General features: G+C 42.5%; 4 protein-coding genes across 8 annotated transcripts; 1 reads left to right on the top strand and 3 right to left on the bottom strand.

Annotated features, from left to right (window-relative positions):
- Positions 1-55: 55 nt before the first annotated feature.
- On the bottom strand, positions 56-2,677 carry krtcap2 (keratinocyte associated protein 2). The gene is made up of 5 exons (XM_035164383.2): positions 2,527-2,677; positions 1,144-1,298; positions 896-959; positions 660-726; positions 56-559 (listed from the first exon to the last, which is right to left on the bottom strand). Exons 1-5 carry the CDS (start codon positions 2,528-2,530, stop codon positions 439-441), a joined length of 411 nt encoding a protein of 136 aa, XP_035020274.1. The 5' UTR covers positions 2,531-2,677; the 3' UTR covers positions 56-438.
- Positions 2,678-3,475: 798 nt separating this feature from the next.
- Positions 3,476-5,773, bottom strand: tmem107l (transmembrane protein 107 like). 2 transcript variants are annotated; one of them, XM_035162822.2, is made up of 5 exons: positions 5,305-5,773; positions 5,127-5,194; positions 4,948-5,048; positions 4,229-4,325; positions 3,476-3,891 (listed from the first exon to the last, which is right to left on the bottom strand). In XM_035162822.2, exons 1-5 carry the CDS (start codon positions 5,389-5,391, stop codon positions 3,822-3,824), a joined length of 423 nt encoding a protein of 140 aa, XP_035018713.1. In that variant the 5' UTR covers positions 5,392-5,773; the 3' UTR covers positions 3,476-3,821. The 2 variants fall into 2 exon arrangements, with proteins under 2 accessions (XP_035018713.1, XP_035018714.1); XM_035162823.2 differs by lacking the exon at positions 4,229-4,325 and adding an exon at positions 4,058-4,154.
- A 438-nt stretch (positions 5,774-6,211) lies between these two features.
- Positions 6,212-14,406, top strand: trim46a (tripartite motif containing 46a). 4 transcript variants are annotated; one of them, XM_035162449.2, is made up of 12 exons: positions 6,212-6,408; positions 7,244-7,502; positions 8,021-8,171; positions 8,890-9,088; positions 9,173-9,319; positions 9,406-9,501; positions 9,909-10,162; positions 10,250-10,371; positions 10,482-10,811; positions 11,470-11,699; positions 11,804-11,871; positions 12,549-14,406. In XM_035162449.2, exons 1-12 carry the CDS (start codon positions 6,349-6,351, stop codon positions 12,994-12,996), a joined length of 2,364 nt encoding a protein of 787 aa, XP_035018340.1. In that variant the 5' UTR covers positions 6,212-6,348; the 3' UTR covers positions 12,997-14,406. The 4 variants fall into 4 exon arrangements, with proteins under 4 accessions (XP_035018340.1, XP_035018343.1, XP_035018342.1 ...); XM_035162452.2 differs by lacking the exons at positions 11,804-11,871; positions 12,549-14,406 and adding an exon at positions 11,055-11,134 and having other exon boundaries at positions 11,470-11,607; XM_035162451.2 differs by lacking the exons at positions 11,804-11,871; positions 12,549-14,406 and adding an exon at positions 11,055-11,134 and having other exon boundaries at positions 11,341-11,537.
- A 6,348-nt stretch (positions 14,407-20,754) lies between these two features.
- slc50a1 (solute carrier family 50 member 1) lies at positions 20,755-25,985 on the bottom strand. The gene is made up of 6 exons (XM_035164836.2): positions 25,753-25,985; positions 25,308-25,385; positions 24,660-24,783; positions 24,389-24,550; positions 21,904-22,023; positions 20,755-21,803 (listed from the first exon to the last, which is right to left on the bottom strand). The coding sequence occupies exons 1-6, from the start codon at positions 25,818-25,820 to the stop codon at positions 21,696-21,698; spliced, it is 660 nt and encodes a 219-aa protein (XP_035020727.2). The 5' UTR covers positions 25,821-25,985; the 3' UTR covers positions 20,755-21,695.
- Between the last annotated feature and the right edge of the window lie 1,866 nt (positions 25,986-27,851).

Below are 27,851 nucleotides of genomic sequence, written 5' to 3'. Positions count from 1 at the left end.
ATAACCTGACACATTCAAACTGGACACTGTTTGAAAGAAGAACATTACATTAAAAGTCTTTTACAGAGTTTAATTACAAAATGAATTAAACAAAAAAGTAACTTGATGTGCTGATGAATATACAAATAACATGGTTGGGCTGATGAATCTCATTGTTACCAGTGTAAAAACAGTGCTGAGGAAAAGGTCTTCAATGGAATGTAGATAGCTGTTCATTCACCTTAGTGTACCAAGAACAATTCAAATTTGAGATCACTGTAAAACAAAAACTATGTCGTAACGGTTACAAATTTGCACTCACTGAAATAAGCCGATTTTAGAAAGAGGGTCGTGGATTGGAGAAATTATTCTGACAAAATATACACAGTTGTGTTTCACTGTCCATCAGCATCTGGACAATATTGCCTGGTGAACTTCCAGTGCCATCCCACAGGGTCATTAGTTCTTCCTCTTGCTCTTGCTGGCAGCCTTGGCCGGTGTGACTGCAGGAGCAGCTGCTTGGTAAAGAGCGGCAGATATTTTGTTGATGTAGTACAGGGCGAAGAGGGAGAAGATGAGGCTGGAGGGAAAAAAAGACGGACACAGCTCAGGAACACAATTTAAAAATAAGTTTTATTAACTTTTTTTAGCGACTGAAAAAAGCCTTTATTATCACTTACCATGTGGTGACACAGACACGATGAACCAGACCAGAGGCAAACAGTGACAGGCACATGCAAACCAGAACTGGAAGTCGAGAGAATGAAGAGCAGAACCACAATTACAAAACTGTTCACTGATAAAAGGGCACACACTGTTTGTAATGTGGTTAAATGATCAAATGTGAATTACACAGGTTATTATCAGGGTAAACGACACAGTGTGCTGATAACACGAGTTTAACTTCATCACTTACTCTCTGGGAAAATCTTGGCTTGGAATCCTTTCCCAAAAATCAGGTTTTCCAGATTACTAAAGGCCTGGATTAAATGTTAAAGAAGAACATATGGATATTTCTATCTATGTAACAGACTGAATCAATCTGAATCTTTTTTTTTATTTTCATGAAGGCTCCATTGTCATCAAAATAACCCTAAATTTGTTCAATAACAAACAGCTATTTTAAACAATGCGTAAAAATCATGAAGGCCACCAAAAGGATACAGTGAGGGAACAGATGAAGAGGACCGAGCCCAGGAAACCTCCCAGGATGGTGAGCCACTCCGTAGATCCCAGCTGTTTACTGAACATCTGCATCCCGGCAAACACCAGCACTGACAGCAGACTGGACAGCACGAGGGAGGTGCCTGTGTTCGCCGCTGCAAAGCCCAGAGAAATGACATCATCAGGAAAATATCAGGCGAGTCGACTTGCACTGTCTGTTTTCTTAGGAACACCTTGTTAAACAGTCCTGCAATAAACCCTAGTGTTTATATAAATAAAAAATCATGATAAAAATGGCTCCCGAGTTAAAGATGTGGTTTTTAACACTTCTTTATTAGCAGAGAATTACAAACACGTGATAAACAGCAAAACATTTTACAAATCTGAGGTAGATCAATCACGTGTTCAACCTCCTCACTGTACTTACACATTTATAAGAAATACTACACACTGAACCTTTGTCATGTTGATATTGGGATCATTATTGATATTGTTTTACTGCGCAGCCCTCTTGTGTGATCCTCCTGCAGGATGTGGTTCATGCTGCTGTTGACCTGAAACCTGAAGTGGAACACCTGCCAACACGGCACAACAACACAGACTCCATCCTTCACGGGAATCACCCAGTTGAATCAACACATCGCTAAAACAGCTTCAACACAAACTGGAAATTTTAAAAAACGTGTGAAGGATTTACTGCAGGTCTGTTGTCTGAACGCTGAACTGCACTGATTTCAGATCAGTGTTCCCAATAAACTGTTTTATTAGCAAGACTGTATGAGGAGGTAATGCAACTGCAGTTTGGGAACTTCGTGTGACACTTTAATGATGGAGCTACATGAATATTCCAGTTTCACATTAAATGGAGACTAACATGAATCACCTTTTCCTGAAGGAGCAGGTTTCAACAGCAGATTTAAGGATCGTGAGAACAGGATATGGGAAGAATCTTAAACGTGGCATCATAATCTCAGTAGTAATATCGTCAACTCGGGTATTTATCATTTTAAACATTAAATTAAAGTCCATCTCTCACACTAGTAACGTGCTGAGCTCTCTGAATGAAGCGCCACGTCAGTGTTCACACTCAAACCCTTCCGACGTGTAGCGGTTAGCTTCATGCTAACAGCCAACATTACCAGCCCCGGCTAATATAAAATGTATAAAACTCTACACACACAGTGAAAACACACCAGGTCTCGCTGCTGTTTAATATCAGACACACTGAGTGAACATTACTGAAGCTAACAGTCAAACACTGTGACCCACTTCCGCACGTTAGCTTCACCGTAGACCTGCAAGCTAACATCTGAACTCTCCTGTGCAAATACCAACTCTCTTCTCAAATGCACTGGACCGATGAGTAAATAAATCCACACATACCCATGAGTCGATGTTGAATCAGAGTCCTTCAAATGAAACTGAGGAGAATTGAGTTTAATGTCGTAGAGACAGGAAAACGCTCCGGCTGTGGGAACTAAAAAAAACGAAGGACTACCCGGTGTACATTTGAGGTGGGACCAGTGGGCGGGGACGGCATCAGATCATGGACCCTAGACTGTTGACCCAGTTTGTATAAAGTCTTTAGTTTCACCCATAGACTGTATATAAAAAAAGGTTTTTAGATACATATTGAGAGATGGGGCCTGGGTCAGGAAAGATTTATTAAATCTGGTGTGCTTCCTCTTAAAGGAATTTCCCTTTGCTCAACATTGTGTGAGAGAGAGAGAGATCAGCTTTTTATCTACATTTCTGCCAATCTCTCCGAATAAGTATGATTATTTGTTTAAAAAGAGAAAATTGTAGATATTTAAGGGGATAAATAGGCCCTGCTGCAATATCCATTTTCTGTGAATGACTTACAAAAGTAAAAACAGAGAAAGGAATAGATTGCTATGAAAGAAAGTTGTAAATAAGTGAGTTACATTTGAGGTCTTTATTTGATTATCTTTTATTCTGGTGTTATTGAGTATTGTATATGTTAAATCTACATATATTCCTTTACTAATTTCAACAATTGTTATTAATATTTTAGTAATTTATAAATGTATGAATCTTTGCCTACTTCACTTGGTCTTGCCATTCTGCACATTCAACTTTAAGTGAAGTTTTGATTATTGTACTTTCCAAGTGTTCAAAAGGCTGTAAACTAACCCACTTTTCAAATGGTTGAATGGACACTGGATTAAGACCGTGGTTGTGGCAGTGACCCGTCAGTCAGGTTGAAAGAGACAGTGTTTGTATGTGCACCATGAAAAAAGTGTGTCAGGTAGACAAAAATAGACTAGAGCACCAAAAGAGTTGAGAGACAGAAGCAAAAGACAAACGACAGTTTAAGAAAGAACTTGTACAAAGTATATTTGGAATGAAAATAGCATTCTAAGATTTTACACAGAAATTTGACAAACAAAGAGATTAATTGTTATTTACAAATAAGTATTCATTTCTCCACAAAGTTACAAAAGCTACAACTGACTTTCTCACAAATCCTTTCTAACCTAATGACTGAAACATTTTTAAAAATAAACACTCTGCATCTATTTCATTCAAAATACAAAAAATACAAATGTTGCAGATAGAGTGGCTTGTATATTCCATTGGTATTTCTTGGTTTTGCTTTTGACTCATTGAGACAGATGTGGACTGTATTTCGTAGCACTTCACATCTGGATCGTCTTTCATAGTGGCTTCTTCTTCAGACCAAAAACAGCTACAAACAGAAGAATCTCCACAAACGCAGGTAACACGCTAGAGGGAGACAGACAGAGACAGAAGTTGTGGGAGAAACATGAACAGAAAAGTTCCAGCACAATGCATTATTTGTTTATACTTGCTCTGTTTGACTTTACTCTTTTTACAAATGCAAGCATCAACTCACTCGTGTGCACACACACTCACACACACACGCACCAACCTGCAGACAGCAAAAATAACCCAATATGTCCAGCACTCCCACTTCTCAAATACAAAGAAAGACAAGGAGACAGATGCGCTGCAGTGGACTGCCAGAGCTGGGTGAAGTATCTGTCAGGGAAAAACACTTTTGGGAAATAAACACACAATATTAAGTACATGTGACACTAACCTGCAAATGGCAAGGATCCACCAGTAGATTTCACACTCCCACTGCTCAAAAAGAAAGAAAAGCAGAGCCACTGAGGCACTGGCATGGACTCCTGTTGCTATTGTAGGCGATTACACAGAGGGTGGAGTCATGGAATTGTAACTGTAGACTAGACTGACTTATTTATATCACTTATAAATCAGTTTTAATTCCTTGACATGTTATGGGGGCTCATCAAGAGATATTTAGATTGACACATATTTCATGTGGAGGACATTTTCATTGTAAAGTTCTGATCAAATTTCATGTCTTGTCCCTTTTTTCTGCCCTGGACTCTGAACTTAGTTAAAGTGTGTAATTCTGAGTTTAGTATTGGTTTGTTTGCATCTGTTAAACAGTGGTGAGAAACAAAGGCAGACAGGAGTATAACTAACCATAATAGTGGAATCAAACTAGGGACATTGCGTTCGTATGACCTGTGACCATTCACATACCAAGGAAACTAAATTTAAACAAAAATATAAATTATTGTTCTTGCCCATTGGAAGCCGGGATTTGGCTCCAGCACTGCACCCTCAAGGAATAAAGCCGGTATACAGATAATGAATGGACAGATAGATATATTATTGTCGAGCTCCCCTGTTGATTTCTATTAGTTTCTATTCTGCCAAATCAATTACATCCCAATCACATATCAGTAATAATGAATGAGTGACCCACTACGACACAGTAAAGGATACACAGGAGACCTTGGCTGCAGTTGAACATGGAAACCCCTGAGAAGAATCCAGCCAGCTCGATGGCAAACAGCCCGAGGGTGACGGCCAGTCCCACCACCAAGCTGAAACAAATTCACAGATACTGAAGGCTGTGCTTTTCTTTACTGCCGTGTGTTGAAATAGTCAAAATGTGTTCTTACTTTCTGTCTTCAGTGTCATATTGCTCTTGCGTGAAATCCAAAGGCAAACAGGCCTTTACATTGTTTTCCTGAAAAACAAAAACAACACACAAACTATTAAGCAAGAAAAAACTCACTTTTATGATTTAAACTTGTGACAAAGGTTTGGGATTTGTGAAAATCTGTCTCTCTAACTTACCCTTGACCAGAAGATGGTGATAACGATGACAAGATGAGCTATGATGGTGAGAAACCGTGCAGGGACGAGACTGCTAACAGCCGACATGCTAACACTGCTACTAGCTTCTCAGTTTACACTCAATACAACATGAAACTAGCAAAGCAGAGATTATTCTCATCCCACTGTTTCCTGCAGTAGAGTCTCGCTGCTGCACCACTTCCCGTGTTCGGCTAATGTACAGTAGCTCTTAGCCACAGTGCGAGATCTAGCTAACTGTATCCCGAACGAACACAACAACATGGGTCGGAGTTAAACGCGAGTTAAACGTAGATAAACTATTTTTTATCTAACGATTCGCTTCCTTAACTAACGACCATACATACGATGTTCACGTTGTTGCTATTCACGCTAAAAGACGGTTGCCACAACAACCGCCGAGTCGGTCCATTCGTGAAAACTTCCCGGGTTGAACAACTAATATCCAAAGGTTCCGCGTCCGGACGACAATCGAGAACGGACTGGTTACGACACTGCCACCTATTGGCGATAATAAAAACTGGGCCACAAACATTTGGGGATTTGAGGTTAGTGTGATAGATGAAAATTTAAAAAAATAAAAATCTACAAGAGGCTAAACAGGGATGAATAAATATTATGTTCTTATAATAAACGCCAAGCATCAATTATCATAAGAACACTGCGATGACATCGGGCATGGTGTTTTTATATCGTCAAATAAATATATATATATAGCTTTCACTGTAACACAATTAAATAGCAAATCTAGCAATGTGATATGTTTATATATATTTAGCTCTATGCGGCTGTGATGATACAGCTTGTACCTTCACCCCCCCACCCCTCACTCCCTCCCTCCCTCCCCTCTTCCCCCACGACGACGACTCGTTGTTCTGAGACAGACGACACATCATCACGCACGGAGGAACACGCACAGAGCTCCAGTCCGATGGGGATGCTCAGCTCCAGGCCTTTAGGTTTCATTTAACGTCGGCGTGCTGGTGGGTTTTCTGCAGAGCATCGCAGCAGACGGTGTCATCAATCATGGCAGAAGCGGAGTTACAAACCTTTACCTCGATCATGGACGCGCTGGTTCGCATCAGTGTGAGTATGACGCCCGTTAAATCACCCTGTTTATTTCAACTATAGCGACCGTGTGTGCTTTAAGGGAGATCCAGCGTTTCCTCATTCATTATGTGTCAGAGAATTTGGCCATTTTCCTACACAATTGGTAGCGTACGTGCTGAAGGAATGTGAAGCGCTTCTGCCTTTCGAAGATTATTTTGGCGTTAAATCAACCATAGAGAGCGATGGATTCCTCTCTGAGCGTGGAGGTGGGGGGACACGCGACACAGCCCATATCCACAGAAGCGAAACGTCGCGGCAGGTAAAGCGGTGAATGTGTGATGCTTCTAATCGATAGAATATCTTATCAGTAGCTGGAAATGCGCACATGATGAGAAGGTATTGAGATGATGAGCGTTGCCATAGAGACGGGATGCTGCGCTCAGCAGCTGCATCACTGAATCAGGGCCTAAAGCAGTGATACGTGTGTAAAACTGAGCCAGAGAAAAACAGAAGGCTTAATTTATTTGATTCCCTCGATTACCAATTGGGTGTCCTGTGTTTGTAGTACCTAATCCTACATATGATTTTTTCACAAATGATAGGTGAAGCTAGAGGACTCCAGTCATTTTCAGGGAGAGTGGCTAACGCCTGAAGCAGGGGGGAGTTATTTTGTCCTCCCTATGCTCCGTATATCAAACACCAGCCTGTGTACCAAGTGTCTGCATCAGCTCCCTCTCTCGCTTTTGACTCCCACACACTTTTTTCAGGCCACAGGAGGTTGCAGAATCTAAAGAGCAACATGATTCTGTACTCATACCAGTGACTCAGCCTTTATCTGGTCCAACTCCTCACACAACTCTCTCCCCTCCAGTCTAACATGAAGAGCATGGAGCGGGAGCTGCATTGCCCGGTGTGTGACGAGATGGTGAAGCAGCCCATCCTCCTGCCGTGTCAACACAGTGTGTGTCTGCTGTGTGCGGCTGAGGTGTTGGTGCAAAAGGGATATCCTCCACCTGAGCTCCCTCCAGAACCCCACTCTCCGGCCTCCACGCCCAACACCCGCTCCCCGCGTCAGGCACGCAGACCCACGCCAAGGACCCCCGACCGCCTGGAACGGGTCCTCAGAACAGGTAGTGGAAGGATCTGGAGATTATCTGTGTTCATCATTCACAATAAGCTTTGCCCTCACGTGAGGAAAAAAAGGAGTGACATCATGATATTACGATTCAGATGATGATGGCGTGTGATGTCACTGCATCCAAGTCAAATAGATGATCTAGCTGACTCATCACTATCTTGCTGCAGACCTATATACATTAATCTCATGACTTATTTAACTGCATGTAGAGAAAGGGCCACGGAGGCAGAGAGCAGCAAGTATCTGTCGAGCAGGTGTGTTTCAGAGCGTGTGTGTAAGCAAATAGCTTTTTCTCCGCTGTGACTTGACCTTTATTTATCCCTGTGGTCTGCATAGATACGAGGGATGAACAGCAACTCTGCTTTTCACATTTTCTCACAAGTCTTCTTTATTATCTGTCTTTCCTCGCAAACCAAATCTTCCATTCAACAAACACACACACACTTCTCGACATCTCAACCCGTCTCTTTTTCCTCCTTCATCTCGGCGACACCTGTGTCCTTCTCCCAGTGTGTGGGACTTACCCAGGGCGAAGGCGGAAAGACGCGGCCCCTCCCCCCATGTTGTTCCCATGTCCTTCCTGTCAGCAGGACGTGGAGCTCGGAGAAAAAGGCCTGACAGAATGCCTCCGCAACCTCACCCTGGAGCGCATTGTGGAGAGGTGTGTGTGTGTGTGTGTACTGTAGCAGACAGGGTCACAGGTACAGTCTGGTCCCATCAGAGTTCTTACTGCTGTCTAGAACATGACTTGTGTTTTTTATTTGGATCAGTATTAGCTTGAAATCAAGAACAAACCACTCCAAAGGGCAATAAAGAAATGCAACAAATAAAGCGCCTAGTCAATACTGCTTTATAAATGAGACAGGAAATCATTCGCCGGAAGGAGATGCTTTAATGAATCTCTCCTTTACCCCAGATTCAAGGTAAACCTAAGAGCAGTTTGCAGGGACATCTAAAATAACTGCAGTCTCTGACAACAACTCTGGCAAAAATGGTTAAGTTTTACAAAAGTTATGTTGGATAACGGAGAGTAAAATATTGCATATCCGTCTTAAATGTTAATTAAGTGAGAGGAAAAATGATCTGAGATTGCAGGAGGCAGTTTCATAGAGTCACGCGCAGCAGTTTCATGAGGTAATCGTTCTTTTGGAGAGTGTGACGCTGCATGTTTTACTGCTCAGAATGTACAAACAAAACAGCTGCTGCTGCTGTATCTAGGTCAGGCAGTAACAGAGTTGGACTCCTAACTTGTGAAAAGAGAGCAGGGACAAGCATCTTCCCTTTCTCAAGTTTGAAGAACTTCTTTGCTTTCTGTTTTTGCTGCTGCAGAACTGCCTTAGCTCTGCCCTAATCTCTGTGTATCCCTATCTGCCTTCCAGGTACAGGCAAACGATAAGTCTGGGCAGTGTGGCCATCGTGTGTGGTTTCTGTAAACCCCCTCAGTCTTTGGAGGCCACTAAAGGCTGCGCCGACTGTAAGTCCAACTTCTGCAACGAGTGTTTCAAACTGTACCACCCCTGGGGAACTCCCCGGGCTCAGCACGAACACATCCTTCCCACCAACAACTTCAGGCCAAAGGTTAGTCTACTTCTGTGTTTTGTACATGACACACAGGAGCTCTCCTTCTATTGTCTTTGTGCCTGATCCTCCTTTGTGCTCCAGGTCCTAATGTGCACGGAGCACGAGCAGGAGAAACTTCTGTGGTACTGCCGCAACTGCCAGAGGCTGCTGTGTCCGCTCTGCAAGCTCCGACGTGTCCACCATGGACACAAAGTGTTGCCTATCGCACAGGCCTACCAGGCCCTCAAGGTGAGCGTGTGGGGTCTGTTTGAGCAGTCTCAGGATTATAGTCTGGATCCAGCTTTGAAATGTTTACTTTTGTTTTGGTGCTGCAGGACAAGGTCAACAAGGAAGTCAACTTCATCCTGGCCAACCAGGAGACAATACAGAGTCAGATCACTCAGCTGGAAGCAGCCATCAAACAGACGGAGGTGAACCAGATTTTCTCTGCCTTTGTCTTTGGACAATTGAAGCAGAATTTGTTTTACACTGTACTGTGGTCTACACAATGAATCCTTTTATCTGTCCTCTATCAGGTTGAACACAGTGTGTTGAAAACGGTAAAAAAGCAAAGGTTTTGACACTGATCAACAATATTACTATTTAGTTGAAGATATTTTTATTGTGTTTTATTCCATTTAAATCACTTTACTGTGTCAACTGCTGCAACTAACGGGACAGGTAGTGTTAGCACGCCCTCTAGAGGCCCAGGGCTCTAGTGCAATGGCCCACTCTGCAGGCAATAGCTAAATCTCTGTGTTGTCATTCCTTATCTGTCACTGTACTTTATCATATCCGTCCAGCTCATCAGGGTCCTTCCCTGTCTGTCTGTCTGCAGGCTAACAGCACAGTAGCCCTGCAGCAGCTGATCCACAGTATCCGGGATCTGGGAGCGGCCGTAGCCGAGCGTCAGGGAGCTTTGGCTCTGGCCGTGGAGGGATCTCGCAGCAGGAGGGAGGAGGCCCTGTCTGCTCAGGTCTCAGAGAGGCGTGGACTGATGGAGCACGCGGGCCTGATGGCCTACACACAGGAGCTGCTCAAGGAGACTGACGCACCCTGCTTTGTACAGGCTGCCAGAGTCACTCACAGCAGGTATTGTAACTGTAACACACCAGCTTTTTGACCGTTTTGTCTCCTTTTCTCTCTTCTTCATTCGTCCCTGTGTCTGTCCCCCTCCAGGCTGGTGAAGGCCATCGAAAACCTGCAGTGTTTCACCTTCGCTGCAGATTCCTCCTTCAGACATTTTCACCTGGATGCGTCCAAAGAGGTCAAACTCATCAACAGCTTGGAATTCATCCGTGGTGCGCCAAGTTCTTTGTCCCCATGATATTAATTCTGCCAAAAAGTGAAATCACGCTTTGTTTATAAACCAATTAATGAAATCTCTCCATTGCCTTTGGCTCATCCGCAGCTCCAGTGGCTCCAGTCATCGACACTCAGAAGACATTGGCTTACGACCAGCTGTTCTTGTGCTGGCGCCTCCCTCAGGACTCGGCCCCAGCTTGGCACTTCTCTGTTGAATACCAGCGACGAGCGGGAGGAGCCGCAGCCACGTGGGGCGGCACCAGATCCCCCAACTCTGCAACGTCATGGCAGCGCCTGGATGAAGTGAGAGGGACCAGTGCCGTGATCGAGCGGCTGCAGATTGACAGCGTGTACGTGCTCAGGGTGAGAGGATGCAACAAGGCCGGGTTCGGAGAGTACAGCGAAGAGGTGTACCTCCACACACCCCCCGCACCTGGTGAGATATGCAGACGTATTACATCGTATCATCACTTTTACATTTTTTACATTTCATACACTACAAAAAACTCTTCATCTTTGCACGTTGTAAAAACTGTTGACACAAGAATAAGTAGTATGCTTCATGATTTGAAGATTTGAACTTCCATATTTTCCAGTATTGCCATTAATTGATTGACTAATCTTGATCATTCTTTTCTCTCCATCCCTTGATTTCCTCCATTCCCAATTTTCATTTTAGCTCCAAACCCTCTTTTTTGTGTTCGTCATTCCAGTTTCATCCTGGTGCGACTCTTTGTGCTTCTGTCTTTCTTGCTGCAGGTCTGTTTCATTGCACTTTCAACTATACTTTTATTTATACAGTTTATCCATCGTTCGATCTTGTTGGTTCTACATATGGTAAAAAAAATCTCTACTCTGTCTCTCATGTTAACTGTTAGGTCACTTTCTATTTCCCTCTTTAATGCATCTTTCTCTCTTGATCTGCCTTTTACTCTTCTTCACCTCTTGTCCCATGATGTGTTCAGACTTGTTGTAGTTTTGAATCTGTCCCAGCTATAGGATCTAAATCCTTCCTCCCTCCTTGACTCCTTTCCTTCGTACTTACCTCGCCATGTCTCTCCCTCCTCACTCCTTCTTCTCTCACCTCCTCCCAGTGCTGAGTTTCTCCTTGGACTCTCGCTGGGGTTTGCACTCTGACAGGCTGGCGCTGGGTAGAGGCCAAACCTACGCCCGCAGCGTGCCGGGCCTCTCCCTCCTGCAGGTCGCTGACCGCACGCTCACTTCTTGCCACCTGACGTCGGACCTGCTGGTGGCTGACCTGGCCGTCACTCAGGGCCGACACTACTGGGCGTGCTCTGTGGAGCCTGGGTCCTACCTGGTAAAGGTGAGAGGAAATCTTGTTTGTTAGTTATATCGGCCTCAGCTTTACCTTACATACCGACTCAAAGTGGATGCGACTGAATCTTTCTGTGTGTCTCTCTCTTGCAGGTGGGAGTAGGCCAGGAGACGAAGCTACAGGAGTGGTTCCACCTCCCTCAGGACATGGCCAGTCCTCGGTAACTAAAGCTCTCCTTCCTAAATATACACGAGACCTTGTTTCTCATGCCCTGGAAAAGAACAGCAGATATGAATGGGATTTCTTGGGACCTCATATTTATTGGTAGCACATTCACTGACATACAGGGGGATTACGAGCCACGCCAGAACTGTCGCTTAACGCACGTTTACATCAGGATTATTGGAGTTTTATTTGATGTTTTGGCCACTTGGGGGCAGTGGAACAACTTGTAAACACGAGCTTGTAAATGAGAGTGGAGAGGCTGAATCCAAACGGTGAAGTTAAGAGTTGTAAAACTAAAACAAGGAGCATTAAGCCTTGATATCATCAGATAACTTACTTTCCAATTCAGCTTTTTTTTTTGCAATGCTAAATCATTTCTTATCACAACCTTTTTTACAAATCCATATTAAATTTGGACAACAATATTATAAATGTACAGTCTAATATAAGGTATTAAGAGCACTGTTAATAGATTTTAAGTGGGTATAAAGCCAGACAATTTTCTGATAAGACAGAAGCATTGCAGGTGGAGTATTTCACATCCTCAGGTCAAGCGTGATTGATCCTCAGGTCTTTCTGTGTTTTGTTTTAAATACATAATGACCATATTCATCCGTCACTCAGCTTTTCTCTTGTTCAGCCTAATTTCTTCCTCCCTTCTTCCTCCCTCAGCTGTGACCCAGACAGTGGCCATGACAGTGGAGCAGAAGACGGCCAGGACTCCCCTCCCTTCTGCTTCCTCACCATAGGCATGGGCAAGATCCTGCTCCCACAAGGGCACGGTCAGAGCCAGAGCCAGGCGGACAGCCAGAGCCACGGAGGAGTGCACTCCCACGGCAGCAGCCACAGCAACCTGCCTCACCCTCACACGGCTCCTCTGCCGCCCCGACTGGGAGTGTGTCTGGACTGCGATAAAGGACGGGTCACCTTCTACGACGCCCACTCGTTGCGGATGCTGTGGGAGACACACGTGGATTGCTCAGCTCCGGTGTGTCCGGCCTTCTGCTTCATCGGCGGGGGAGCCCTGCAGCTTCAGGACCTCGTGGCCAGTCGGAGCGTCGAGGAGCCGCCGCCACGGAGGGTGACCATCCAGACACGGGCAACAAATGTGAGCAAGTAAAGAAGGAGGCAGTTTATGGACACAGTTCACTCAGAGATCACTCATCATATTGTTGGAGGACGAGAAGGTGTGTGAGTTCATAATTGACAGCCTTTGATACTTAAATGAACTGTCAATGATAGGGAGATCCCACGAGAAATATCTGATATTGTTTTGCATTTGCACCTGAAAATATCAAATCTCTCTTTCTTGCTTGATAATGTTTTTTTTCCTTGACTATGGACATTGTGGCTGAAGTGATATCCGACTATGCAGAATTCTGTGGACAGGGTGAGTCAAGCACCTTTCTAACAGATTAGAACAATGACTTGCATTGTAAGAAAATCTGCCGTCCATTTACACTTGTCTTAGTTTTTCCCAGACATCAAAAAAATTGCATGCAAGTGTAACTTGGATACGTAACTTACAGAAATGCAGGTAACTGTCACCTTGTAAAAGCACCTCAGATGAACTGTATGTCTAATTTTCTATCTCAATTCGTATGTAGCCTCAACATGTGTCAACAATGTGTAAATAGTGCAGAGTTACAGAGTGTGAATATGTTTTGGTCGGTGATTGGTAAACCCCTGCTGGCTCGTGTCAGGACATTGACAACTTTTTTACAGTCACAGTTTTGCATTTCAGAAGGATGTGCGTGACATTTCGGCTGAGTAAACGTCTCACTGTTGCCTCTGCGTTTTCAGATTTACAGAGATCAGAGTTGTAAAAACAAGGTTGTGAAGAATAATGTTCTCGTCACGCTGGTTTACTCACAAACCTGTGAATGCGTTTCATTGTTTTACGTTTTGGGAAAAGTCGAAAATGTAGATGGCCTCCTCGTTCCGTATATGGAGTCTGACTGATTTGCACATACATGTTAATGATCAGCTGGAGGAAGTGGATGGATGACAACCAGCTGAAGAAGGTCTAATTTAAGAGCTCTGGTTTCTTACAGCGTTTCCCTACCGCAACTGACAGTCGCTCATTTACTAACTGACTGACTCCCAGTTACGTTGAGGGAATGTAAGAGTCGAGTTATGTTTTATTTCAATGCAAGAGATTGTCTTTATTCTAATATTTTCAAATCAACTGGCTCTGACTGTATTTTAATATATAATATGATTTTCTGGTGTGTGTGTGTGTGTCTGACTGAGAGAGGGAGAGCTCTGGCTGTGACTTTCATGCTTTCTGATGTGTGTGTTTGTATGTATGTGTGTGTGTGTGTGTGTGTGTGTGTGTGTATGTGTGTGTGTGTGTTTGTGTGTGTGTATCCTGTCTTGAACAACTCATGTCGACTCCTCTTCTCACGTTACAGCGCAGCACTTGAATGACTTTAGACTGTAGCATCTCAGAAATCAGAATCTACAAATTTAGACTTTGCAGAATGTTTCTATCATGTCACGACAAACACAATAAATGACTGAAAACTAACATGGAGTCACTTTGTGTCGATGAATGAGCAAACTAGAAGCTCTAAAGTGAATTGTATTTGTATTTAATGTATGATGAGTAAATGTTGCTCTTGCAAAAACAAAAACAGTAGGAAAAAATTAGTGGCATTTTACTGTTACATCACTTGCCAGAAACTTTATCTTTAGTCTATGCCGTCCTATACAGACAAACCTTTCAATGTTAATCCTCACTAGCATCATATTCTTTGTTGTGAACCTCTTACACCTGTCATGTCACCGCCCTGCTAACGCCCACCACCGAAGTTACAAACATGTCAAACACAAACGTCGGTTCGATTGTCGCACGCTTTTCTACTCACTGGAAACACATGAAACGTATTCAGCTTGAGTTCATTAAAAATAGACTCTCTTTGTTCGAATGTCACGCAAACACCAATGATCGTGTGGTGCCGCCCCTGCATATGAGTGTTCCCTTAATCACTCCAATGTTCCAGAGCTGCTTGAACAGGTAAAGTGGATCTTGTGTGCCACAGGGTTTAAATATAATAATCCTATTTTTTTTAGAACCATGGCACACCTTACAACACCTGACACACAACTACTGAGCCAGTGTGACTGGTTGTTATTGATCTATCTTTTTTCTAATTTCATTTACTTGAACCTTTATTAAACCTGGGAAGTCCTATTGGGATAAAACATCTGTTCTGTCAATAAGTCTTAGGTCAATATTGCAAACAAAAGATTCATAGTAGAGATGTGAACAGATTTACCCGCAAGAACAAACCAAAAACGCAGAAAACAGAGACAAAACACACAAATACTGGGGACTAAGAAGAATTGAGGCAAACAATAGCTTATGTGAAAAGCAAAGACATGATTCTATATTTAAAAAGAGAGATTTCAAAATATTTTTAAACATGTCAACAGTGGATGAAAGTGCCAATACAAATATGCCTTGCAGCTCCTTCCATGATTTATTCAACTATGGGATGTTCCAGAAAGATATAGATACAGAGCTGCTGCATATTTGTCATTAACCTTTTGACCTTCGCAGCAAATTGTTGCGACCAAACCATCGAATGGAGCTTTTCTTAGTGTGATCTGTCCGCTTCAGGGGTGTGCAGTTCAAAACTTTGCCAATAGGGGTCGACATTGATTGTGCTTTGATTCCCTCTGTCTACTATAGCAAACACTGAAGTGAAACGGGTGGTGGTGGTGGTGGTGGTGGAGTGGGTGTGGGGAGGTTGTAAAGTCAGCAACAGGTGTACGATGTGTCAACACGGACTCGTCTGACCACAGATCTGTGTTGACATGTCAGACACTGAAGAGTTTTCAGCTTCTTCCTGGAGCCGCTGTGTTCCACTCACAGACTGAACATGAAGAGGTTACACCTGGAATAATACAATGGCTCCCTCACTCTCCCGGTTTCCCCCTGGAGCCTCCTTATTTAATCGTTTTTTAATAGTATTTTCATTTGCAGGCAGTTTCATATCTTAATTAGCGCCATTGTATTTACACGACACATACCAAAAATGCCATAACACGACAACAAATTGAAAGAAAACCTATAAAATATAAAATCTATAAAAATCGAAATCAGTCGCCAGTGATTGTTCATTAACACTCTGGCACCATTAAACCTGATTGTGTATAAAAACAATATGTTTTCGCTCTCGTCTCGATTCCTGCCTCTTCAGGGCTCCGATCCCAGTGTGGTTGCATCACTTCATCTTAGCTACAGCCAAGTTTAGTTTACCTGTGTTTACATGACAGAACTCCTCCCCACAAAGGTGAAGCCATGTTTTTCTGTGTGTTTGCACGCAAACCAGTAGGTGTGTGAAATACCTGAGTATTCAACTGTGTGTCGTTGTGTCATTGCCGTGTCAGATGAGCAGATGATGGGGATGAGTAAGCAGCTCAACTGTATTATGTAACAATAATAAGACTAACCTGTTTTGTTTGTCTTTGAATGTTTCCTGTATCACAAAGTTAAACGCGTGACTGGAGCAAAATGGTAAAAATGCTGAGTGCCATGCAGAATAAGTTCTAAGCTGAATATGGTGCAGCGAACTTTCAAATGTGCAAACAGTGCAGGAAGCTGCAGAAATGTTGAGTCCCAGTCCCCTGAACAGCTGTGTCTTCCATCTTTCCCCAGCACCGCTGCACATTAACGGACAAGTGTGTTCTGCTGCACACATGCACGCACGACACAAACATGTACACTGTTTGCCCACAATACTTTGTTCCAACAGTGATTGTCAAACAAAATGCATCTCCCCTAATGGAGCCAATCTGTAAATAACATCAAAACAAAACTGTTTTTGTCTGCAGCTATGAGCACACACACACACACACACACACACACACACACACGCAAATCCACATTATACGGTTGCCTTTCAAAAATACTTCAGCACACAAACACAGACACAAATCTGCCTCATGTGTGTGTCCTGGATGGATGGATGGAGCGAGCGTGCTCAGACAGGGCCAAAGCCCCCGCAGGCTCTGGGAGTATTTATGTGTGAGTGAGTGTCATTTTTAGACTGGAAAAATATTAGCTGTTCATAAAGTCCTTAACTGTACTGTAACACCTGTTTGGCTCCATCTTTTTTTTAAACTACAAGCTGAGCTGTGGCCGTTTGCACTTGAGTATAATAATCGCTTACACAATAAGAATGAGAAGTCTGTGAGATAAAATAATCATTTGAACCAGCAAAACACAGTGTTAACTTTTTATTGATACCAGTTAAATTAAATATTGTGTTTGAAAAAACGTAATGCTGCTGTTGTCAGATTCATTGGTGTCAAGCACAGTTATTAAATCTCTGATGGGCTCTGCTGGCAAAACAGAAGGATACCTGACAAGTGATTTAAGGTAAAATGTGTAAGTTCATCCTCGCTGACAGTGTTTTGGTCCATGGTCTGTCTGCTGACAGCTTAATAACTGGCTGTCCACATATCACTTCGCTCGCTGCTCCCATTCTGAAGGTCAGCAGAGGCAGGAAGAGGAAGAGGAGGAAGGCTAGGGGAGCAAAACAATTTGGAAGACTGAGACAGGACAGGACATAGTGAAGCACACTCAGACCCCCAGGACACCCTGCAGGTTTGGCCTGTTAATCTATTTCCGTGGCAGAAGTACCCAGCACGGATCTGTTAGCACCAACTGTCCCCGCTGAAAGAGCCGAGGAGTCACATTTTTGCATGTGTGGTTGTGTTTGTATGATAAAAAGGGAAGGTGGTCCCTGTGCGTAACCTGCAATGCATGCGTTGAGTTCTTGTGTGAGCCCCTCAGCTGTGCCACCTCCGGGCTCTGAGGAGAAAAGTGCTGATTATAAAACCAAAACAAAGGCGGAGAACCAGGTAGAACTGGGGATAGAAAGTCACTTGCTGCTCCCTGCACATGGTTGCCCTATAAATACCAACGGCGCCAACTGCATTTACAAACAAGGCAGTGCATACATATGCATGCAATGAAAAAGTTATGACTCAAAGCTCCTGTGTTAGAGAGGCTTTTATGTGCAGCAGTTTGTCAATCAGTAAAATCTCTTGCATATCAAACAAACCTGAGGAGCTTTGTTTTGGGTCTCAGGTGAGACAGCCCTTCTGCTTATAAAAACGACATAAATCTTGGGCTGACAGTTTCACTAGGCAGGCCTGATTATCACCGCCGAGGATCTGAGTGTAAGGTTACAAAACATGGACGTCAACTCAGAGACTATTCCATCAAGGCAAGAGCAAGAATGTGGAATAACTCAGTATTTTCTTTAAGGTACAAAAGGTGAAGGACGAGACTGATAAACTGAGCAAGATGACATGAGTAAGAGATATGTTTCAGGGAAAGGCGAAGAAAAAACAACAATGAGAAGGAGAATAATGAGATGTCAGTGTGGAGGGGGGGGGGAGGGGAGATAGTGTTCATGGTAATAATTAGATAAATAAGTCGAGGGAGGAGTGCAGCAGAGACGACTGGAATGGGTGAGAGGTCGTCTGGAAAACTGAGAGAAGCACATTCCTTCTTTCTCTCTTGTTCTCTTCAAAACAGCAGCTGGGACAGGTGTGCTTTTACTGATGGCAGAAAGTGCACATGCTGCTGACTGCCTCCCAGTGTGCTCCGTGTGTGTGTGTGTGTGTGTGTGTGTGTGTGTGTGTGTGTGTGTGTGTGTGTTTATATGCTGAGTGTGCACAATGTCTGGCTGCCGACTGCATGCAAGCGGAGACTTAGTTGTGTATAATTACGGCGGAAACAAAACCCCAAAGAACAGAATTCGCCCATAATGACCAAAATAGACATCTGAATGCACACATGGTGTTTGTTGGGGAGGGACTGCAAGAGTGTCTGTGTAAGAGGCAACATAGTGTGTATACAATGTGCATAAAGGATGTGTGCGATGTGTGTGTGTGTGTGTGTTGTTCAAGGAGACAGTCTCTACTCCAGGAAACAGAGGGATCCTGTTTGTGAGCTGTTCTCATTGTTCGGCTGATTACCGGCCCTTCACCCTTACTCCACCACACACACACTCATACACAAGACACAGGCCTCGTGTTACTACTTGGCCGTCGACCAAAGTCCTGTACACATCAGCACGGCCGGGCTTTGATTTTCCCGTCCAACATTTAACACAGTGTCTCTTCACAATGCAGCCATAGTTCCTAATGAGGGGTGTGTCGGGCCAGACTGACTCCAATGCATTGTCCCTGCAACCTTATTGATGTCTGTCTCTTTTCAGCAGAAGACAACACCTAACACTCCCTTCTCTTCTCCTGGACTCCTCAGCTACTCATGTGTCCTCCTGCTAAAACCTCCACACCCTCCCTTTTCCTCCTGTCTCCACGTTATCTGGGACTGAATCTGGGTTGTTTAGCCCAACTCACTGGTTTTTAGTCAAAAGCAGACGTGATGACTCGGACTTGTTTTGTCTGTTCACCACTTTCAGTCCAGACTGAAATCTGAACATCTATTCTTGGGAGGCAACACATTTTGAAAAGATATTCGTGGCACCCAGGGGATAAACCCACTGACCATGGTGATACTGTGACTTTTCCATTAGAGAGATAGTGGCTACCTAGATTGGTTTAGCCAATTAGCCACTAGCTGAAATTTTAGCTTTTTCATCGGATTATGAAATTTAACAATTTGTCCAGTTAAGTCCATTTGTCCTTTATTCACCCTGTAGCCTACTGTTGTTCATGACTACACCTAATGACATCTGGGTGTATTTTGTGTGTAGTACTAAATAGCAGATGTTAAGATAATATGGTAAACATTGCATGCTAAGCAGTTGGCAGTGTCACTGTGAGCATGTTAACATGGTGACATAACTCAAAGCAGCACTGTCCCTACCGTAGACTGTAAAGATGGACGACATGATGGCTCGCCAAAAGTGTTTTTAGGTAGTTCCTTTGATTATATAAAGACGGTGAACCTTCATGATAGACAGCTGAGACTGACTCACGATTGGTCGAGCACATGTATATAGGCGTGTCCTCGCTATCGCGGCTCCATCCCTCATCAGACTCTAGCTCCAAATGACTTCTTTGACCCAAGATGGCAGCATTCCTATCCATGATATGTTGGCTTCATTTCTGGATAGTGGGAGGAGTTGGAAATGTGTCATCCATTTTAGATACAAGGGCCCGGTCACACATGACCGTACTTCAACAGCTAGTTTTTAGCATAGCTGTACAATATTGTTTGACTTTTTACTAAACTTTACAAATACAATAAAACACACCAAATGGAAATTTCCAGCTGATATCCTTTGATTCTTCTCCCTGGTTTTACTGTTCCCTACTTCTATCTCATTTGTGCACGCTGCCTCTCTGCCTCCTCCATCTCCTGCTCAAAGTTTTCCCCTTTTCTTTCTTGTTGTCTTTCAACTGTAACTCATTTATCTCCGACTCGCAGTCTTTTCTCAGCTTAGCTCCTCTCCTGCATAACATTCGATTCCAGCACAATGCTGTGTTGTGTCTGTACTATGCTCTTTCAGGGGCAGGCTCTCTGAGCTCAGGAAGAGAGGCCAGTGTAACACACACACACACACACGGGATGAGAACCTCTGGCATGGGCTTTCCCACCACTGCCCTCTCTGTATCAACATACTCACACAAACAAACTCATTCACACTGCTGCACCATCAAACGAGGCTTTTTGTCTCTTACACAACCAGCCTACTACACACACACACACACACACACACACACAGAGAGTTATCTCCACACATCTGCATGTAAGCTCATTACTGCGTTCAAAACAAAAACCCTCAGACTGCAGCATGAATCTTTGTACTTCAAGGGTCAAGTGCAGCCTTCATGCTTCACCGATTTTCTCCTTTTGACCATCTTCAAAACAGAAACGTAGTCATTAATGGTTATGATAAACATTTATTTACACAACACCTTAAAGATATTTCGTCCCTTAGAAGAATTTGCGTGACACACGTCCTTACTACTGATAATAATAAGGAAACAGACACAATGTAAGTACCCATGAAAGCCACAAGAAAGATAAGTATGATTATTTTTTGTAAACATATCTCATAGTGTTAATCTCATCCTGCATTTGATTTAATCTCATTAGAATATATATAAAAAATAGAATTAACAAAAAAACTAGATAATATCTGATCTTGGACTTGAGCCCAACATACACATCCAGTATCAAAAAGACTCAGAAACTAAATATATAGAAAACATTTCTGGACAAATATAGCTTACTGACTTCAGTCTACATGGTGATGCAAAGTAACAACTCAGAGAGACATACGGATCTCCACACCCGGCGCTGGTGAGAAATATGAAACTGTACAGTACATCGTTTGATACTACATGTGTACCATTTAACAGGGAAACTATATTTTGTATAAAAATAGCAGCCAACAAGTTGCAACTCCAAAAGATCTTTGGCTCATACAAGGTGACGAAGATTGGGTCCAATTCACTGGATTGTGAACAGATAGTTTTTTTTATAGATCAATAAATGCCATTGGACACTGATGGCAAACATGACCTAACAGAAGGCACTTGAAAGACGTGAAGAGGAGACACAGGTCACAAGTTTAACAAATAGATGCAGAAAAACCCCAAATAAAAAACATATTTGAAAACATCATGATTTTTTCATCAAACCACGTAACTGTACTCCTTCATATCAATCCCCAAAATGACTAAGACAACAAAAGCAAGACATTATCTCCACTTCATAAGTGGAGTCACACGCGGAATGATTGTTTCTCATCATGTGACCCTGTCTCACTATCGACAAGAGCCTCGCTGCAACCTACAAATGTGTCGTCTCACATGTTGCTCTCATATGTGCATTGACTTATAGGAAGGCGAGCTTTGATTGACTGACGCGAATTTCCAAAACAGATACAATCTGAGGAGGCTGGTGAAGATTCCTGGAGTGTTTGGAACCTGGGATGAGCACAAACGGGGAGAAAAAGAAAAGACATAAACAATGGCAGTTTTCCTTTAAATCAAACAATGATGAAAGCTGCGTTCACAAGCGTCTTACCACAATATAGTTATCGTTTAGCTGCAGGCCGTAAAGGACCCAGGAGGTTGAAGTGAAGAAGGTGGCCACAGCCAGGGGGAAGGACAAGCACTGCACGTCACCACTACGCACTATCTGCACCTGAAGGAGAGGAGAGCAGCACAGTGACAATTAGTTAACAATGAAACTTTATTTAAATGCTGCATTCATTTATGTGTTTGTATTTACAGAGAATCAAATGACTGCAATGTGCAATGTGAAAAGAATCATTTGTAGTAACAAGCAAATACAACTATAGCATAGCTCTGCATTTCACTGCCACTCTGAGCGTTTTATTGTTTTTAAGATTTAGGTTTTCCAGCCCACATTTATATTTTGGGGGGTTTTGTCTCATCAATCCTGTTTCCAGATGCTGTACAAGGTTGTTTTTGGCAAAAAGTGGAGCATTTAGCAGACAAAGAGAAACTTATTTCTCCTCATGATCTGGTGAAAAACTAAAACGGAGCTAAAAGAAGAAATGTGAATATTAGACTTCCACATCTGTGATGCCCAGAATAATGAATCCAAATTCATTTTAATGATGATGTCTGTCTGCTAGAAGTCTAATCGTGTTTTTTCCTGTCTGTCTGTTTGTTTGTCAGCAGAATTACGCAAAAAAATACTGAACATATTTTCACAAAACCAGGTTTAAAGATGGGACTCGGGCCATGAAAGAACCTTTTTAATTTTGGGCAGATCCAGACAGAGGAGCAGATCTAGGAACTTTTCATCACATTCTTTAACAACGTGAGATTGAGCTTTTTTTTGGACATTTTAACCAATTTCAGAGAAAATTATTCATGGATCTAGATTTTAAAAAAAAAGTCTGCCCTATTTATGGCACTGATATGCAAAGGAAAACCAGGAATGTTCAAGCCTACCGGCAAGACTGGAGGGTTAAAGCCTGAGAAGCTGGTTTGTACAGTCTGATACAAGTTTTTTAAATGCATTTGTTTAAATCCCACATACAGTAATTCTATGACGGTTTATTCTTCCATCTGATGTTCTCACATCTGGTCGTTACAACTCTATTATCAACAGGTATGATTTTTTATGAATATTGTCTTAACATGGAATTTCCCTTTAAAAAATCAAAAGCACATCTGCAGTGAGCTGGAATAACCTGTATGAGGATGGCTTAGGGTTTAGTCATTAGGTGTAGTACCAGCATTACATTATGTAAACTGTAAAAAGAAAACTAAATGTAACCAAGGGGATGAGGAACAAACAGTCAGAGGGGCAATAACAGGAAGACACAGATGAGGAAAAGAAAGGCAGGAAACTCTCTGTGGGTCATTTGGAAGTCTGAGGCAGATGGAGGGAAGGAGACAAACAGGATGGTGGACGGACCCAAAAGATGATACGTAGACAAAAAAGGAAAGAGAGAGAACAAGGGATTTATTCCTTCACCGGTAAATGGCTGCACGTGCAGAGTTGACATGAAGAAGAGGGGAAATAATGTGCTGCTTACAGTTGTATACAGAGAGTGCTGGGTGAATACTGTGAAGCTTGACATTCAGTATGTGGAATTACAGCCCTAGACATGATTTACTGGATTGTGAACAGAATGACTTCCTTCTGAGAAAGTCTGTACTTTTACTGGAAACATTAACTCTATATTTATAAATCATTAAAAGTTACTCCTTTAGTCGGCTACTTAGCTACTTAAGAGCATGAACAACACATTTCAAAGGTCTGAAGATTATGGACCATACAATGTTATGGCTGCACTTTGAAAAGCAGCCAGTCGTCATTTGACTGATTCTTCTGGGTTTTATTGAGCATTAAAGCAGCCGTGACTAGTTCCCATGAAAAACAGCTTCCACTGAGACATGAGCTGACTGAGACTGAGACAAGATTCATCGTGCAATGAAGAACTACTTTCAGTATCGTTTTAAAATGAAAGATACTTAAAATAACTCAATCTAATGCAAAATAAGATATGAAAATAATTAGGGAACAATTATATCAAAGTCAAACAACATTATCTTGATGTTACTATGCTATGAACTCCAATTTGTTATGGTTGTTACTGACTAGATGTAATGGGAAAAAAATACTCATGCAGCTATTTAAAAGTAAAAAATAAGACAAAGAAGAAGAAAATCATAATTTCCCAAAGCCCACATTTAAGCGATAAATGGGTTCGCTTTGTCCTCTAATATCTGACTGTGATGTAAAACAGGGAAGTCAAAAAGTTAATTCTCAAATCTGAGAGCCTGGCACAAACACATATTTGGCATTTGTTGTTTTATAAAAGTCTTATTATTATATATATTCCAAGTGTTGACAGTTACTTTTCTTTACATAAACTAATTTCACTTTGTGCATATTAGCAGATTTTGTTTGATACTTTTCTCCACCCCACCATCCCACTGTGTATTCCAGATAACAGACTGTTATCTTTGGATTGTTTATCCGACTTTGTCTGTTGGCGGTGTTTGTCTGTGATGCACGCGAGTCGTACCAGGTCGGTGAGCGGGGACAGGTACATGCTCACGGTGACCACGCTGCAGGTCAAGCCCAGCCGGCTGAGCTGAGTCTCTCCCTCGGGGAGGAACACGCTGAAGTAGAACCAACCGCCGACCAGCACCACACCTGCTGCAAGCGTCTCGGACATCACCAACCTCTGAAAGAGACGCGCAGGGAGATGCTGAGAGACAGATGTGCAGGACTTTCACAGCTCAAACAAGTTGGATCTCCCCTCACTTGGGTGTTTTCTGCAGAGCAACACTGACCTTTTGGTTGGTGTATTTTAAGTACATGATGATGTAAACGACCTGGAGGAAAGCTCCGATAACGTTGACCAGGATAATCGTCTGATCCCGCTTCAGAATCCCATAATACAACCAACCTAGGTTACTATGGAAACAAGACAAGCATGACACCTGTGGCACTGAACTGATGACAGCAGCTAATGTTCAGACCTGGTATTAACATCCATCCTGAGAGATCAGATCACACTTGGACAACTTTATGCAAATGTGTTAACACCTGAAATTAAAATGCGTCCTGCATGTGGCACCTGTGAACACTTGTGATCGGATCTCACTTCCCAGCCCCAAATGCAAATAGTCACTTATGTCACTTGTGTTCGCAAAAAAACAAATGTTGTTTTAACCTAGTTTGTGAGTGTTGTGCAGGGAGACAGAGGGAGACAGAGAGAGAGGGAAAGCAGAGTCAGGAGGGGCTGAATGGATGAATGCACGCAGCTATGTAGAAAAGTGTCAGTCATTGTGTTGTGGTCAGATTTGATATTAAGGTGGGGGAGAGAAGCTTAAAAGTAAGTTGTTGCAGACCATCTCCTGATGTGATTGGATCAGATGTTGATACCACGTCTGAACAGGACCAGAGAACGATTCAGGGTTGTGCAAAAACACACTCACTTTAGACATGTGGTGAGGAAAGGGAGAAACTGGATGTTGTCAGTACTTTTGGATGCTCGCATCTTCTTTAGGTCGCTCCTGGAAAACACACACACACACACACACACACACACACACACACACACACACACACACACACACACACACACACACACACACACACACACACACACACACACAATCATAATAAACTTGATTTATAGAGCACTCGTCTGAACAGAGAGAAATAAAGAACGAAACATATTCAGAGATACACGTTTGGTTTACTTGTGACTTTAAAGAAACACTTGTATCTGTGTGGTACAACAACAACAACAACACAACTTCATGCAGCAGCCACCACCAACACCCACGTCACCGCTGTCGTGTTTCCCAGCAGCCTCACTAAAGCAAACAGGAGTAAACCAGGATGTGGAGCAGCCATCAATCACCAGGACAAACTTACAGTCCAGTCGAGAACATCCCGACCGTGAACACGATGCAGGCCCATGACAGAAGCTGCAGCAAATCCATGGGACGACAGAGAAACGTCCAGCACACAACCAGCTCTGCTTCGTATTCTTTCACTCACGAAAGCTTAATTTGCTTGAAACCACAGATAAACTAACTCCGCTGTCGTTTCTCGCCTCTCGCTGTATTTCCGTGTTTGCAATCAGTGTGCCGAAGATCTCTGCCCGGTGATTGGCTCCCTGCTGAAGCCGGTGGGGTGGATTTGGTCCAATGGGATACTGCAACGCGAGTGTACGTTTAGCGCCACGTCATCACGTAGAGAGAATTTGTTAAAAGGATGTTGGATTTGAAGAAAATAAATGAATAAAAAAGATGTTGGATTTGAGCAGAGGATGAAGTGGATGAATAAGCATCACTCCACAAATAGAGAAGAGAAGGATAGAAAGACAGAGGCTGTTTGATATTTGTGCAAAATAAATGAAAATTTATATGCAGGTTAATGTCATATGCAGGTTAACACAGGGTTAACAGTCCAATGAAAGGTGTTGGACAAGAAGAAACCGGTTACAACACACAAATAACAGTGACATTAAAAAGGAGACAATTATTATCACTGCCATCACCAATAACAGTAATAACAATCATAACAGTAACAACAATAATACTAGCAACACAACAATTAAGGCACATTGAAAGGCTGATGATTAAAAATCTGTTCTCAGATGTTTTTTTTGAAAATTTCTATTGAGGGAGAGAGTTCCAGAGTTTTGGGGACAGCGGTGGAGAAGGCCATGTTCCCCAAACTCTTAGTCCCTCATCGACTTCATGGTGTTTTGACATATAGGACGGGGTGAGACCATTTAGTGCATTCTACACAATCTTAAGAATCCTGTAGCTGACAGGGAACCAGTGTAGAGAGGCGTTCCCCCTTTATGACCTAGTTCAAACTCTTGATGTAGCATCTTGAACCAGTTGATATCATTTTATATATATTTATATTTATGCTGCAACAAATTATATTATAACGAGCGGTCACAAGTAGAAAAAGCCGTAAACTTTTGGACCCATAGTTTCCATAAAAGCAGGTATATATTGATGGCTTCAAAATTTGAATAAAAAATTAACAGGGGTGCACAACTATAATTTGATTAATTTCATTCTATTTGTAGTAGATTTGAGCTGGTATCTGTCATTTCATTAATATCACATCGAAATTAAAATAAGGATTCATTTTAATCATGTGAATCAAAACATAGAACTACTGCTGCCTTCCCAATCAGCAAAGTTCAGGTATTTTTAACACACAGTACCTGAAACGCCCCCCACACACACACACACACTGTAAACACTGTGAATCCTTTGCCACAGACCTTTTTTTTCCAGTTTCATCTCTCAGAACATCTCTTGGATTTGGCCTTTAACTGTAATTATGTGTAATGTGTAATTTTTCACCTCTTCTCCTCCATTTCCCCTCAGTCCTTTATGAGATTGCATCTGTTTGACATTTCATTTTCCAGTGTTTTCCTGTGTATTATACTGGATTGCTTTGTCTATCACATTGTTATTTATTTCATTTTTGTGAAGATGATTTTTAAATGAAGCTCTTTAAGGTTATATCAATCCATCTTGTTCCATTTATTCAATGGCAAATAATTAATGGACGTGCGTTTGTAACTGAGCAACAATGCATGCGAGTTAAGGATTTTAAATTTTGAACATTTCTATATGACATCATATAGAACTGAATAATAACTACTTCCATGTTTGGTCTCTTCCTTCAATAGAACGCTGTCGTGTAGTGATATATTGTGCTGCATTGCAACAAGATATCTAAGAGCGTGTGATCACTACAGGGAATTTAAACTATGACGCGATTATGGAAAAACAAACAGTTCTATTTTATGCTCTGGTTTTTGAAACGTATATATGTTGCATGGTTTTACAGGACATGGTGACATTTTACATTTTTCAGTCAGCTCTGAGGTTTAAGCCCTCTGCTCCTTTTCATTCCAACGTACCACTGTGTGGACGGATGTTCAGCTTTCCCTCAACAGAGGATGTAAAGGGCAAACAAAAAAAAAAGAGAGTGCGCGA

Source organism: Hippoglossus stenolepis, chromosome 8, assembly GCF_022539355.2.
Source record: "Hippoglossus stenolepis isolate QCI-W04-F060 chromosome 8, HSTE1.2, whole genome shotgun sequence".
In the NCBI taxonomy this organism is placed as follows: domain Eukaryota; kingdom Metazoa; phylum Chordata; class Actinopteri; order Pleuronectiformes; family Pleuronectidae; genus Hippoglossus; species Hippoglossus stenolepis.
The sequence above is the reverse complement of the archived record's forward strand: the minus strand, read 5'-3'. Positions and strand labels throughout refer to the sequence as shown.

Excerpts from the sequence above, each read along its gene's own strand:
- krtcap2 (XM_035164383.2), bottom strand. Across the intron at positions 960-1,143 it reads TCTTCATCTGTTCCCTCACT|GCCTTTAGTAATCTGGAAAA; the intron begins GTATCCTTTTGG and ends CATTTAATCCAG. Across the intron at positions 727-895 it reads AGCCAAGATTTTCCCAGAGA|TTCTGGTTTGCATGTGCCTG; the intron begins GTAAGTGATGAA and ends CTCGACTTCCAG.
- trim46a (XM_035162449.2), top strand. The coding sequence starts at position 6,349 with ATGGCAGAAGCGGAGTTACAAACCTTTACCTCGATCATGGACGCGCTG. Across the intron at positions 9,320-9,405 it reads AGGCCTACCAGGCCCTCAAG|GACAAGGTCAACAAGGAAGT; the intron begins GTGAGCGTGTGG and ends TTGGTGCTGCAG. Across the intron at positions 11,872-12,548 it reads CAGGACATGGCCAGTCCTCG|CTGTGACCCAGACAGTGGCC; the intron begins GTAACTAAAGCT and ends TTCCTCCCTCAG.
- slc50a1 (XM_035164836.2), bottom strand. The coding sequence starts at position 25,820 with ATGGATTTGCTGCAGCTTCTGTCATGGGCCTGCATCGTGTTCACGGTC. Across the intron at positions 25,386-25,752 it reads GGGATGTTCTCGACTGGACT|GAGCGACCTAAAGAAGATGC; the intron begins GTAAGTTTGTCC and ends TGTGTTTTCCAG. Across the intron at positions 24,551-24,659 it reads TAAAATACACCAACCAAAAG|AGGTTGGTGATGTCCGAGAC; the intron begins GTCAGTGTTGCT and ends CGTCTCTTTCAG.
- tmem107l (XM_035162822.2), bottom strand. The coding sequence starts at position 5,391 with ATGTCGGCTGTTAGCAGTCTCGTCCCTGCACGGTTTCTCACCATCATA. Across the intron at positions 4,326-4,947 it reads CTGCAGCCAAGGTCTCCTGT|CAACAGGAGTCCATGCCAGT; the intron begins GTATCCTTTACT and ends CGCCTACAATAG. Across the intron at positions 3,892-4,228 it reads TGGATCCTTGCCATTTGCAG|CGTGTTACCTGCGTTTGTGG; the intron begins GTTAGTGTCACA and ends GTCTCCCTCTAG.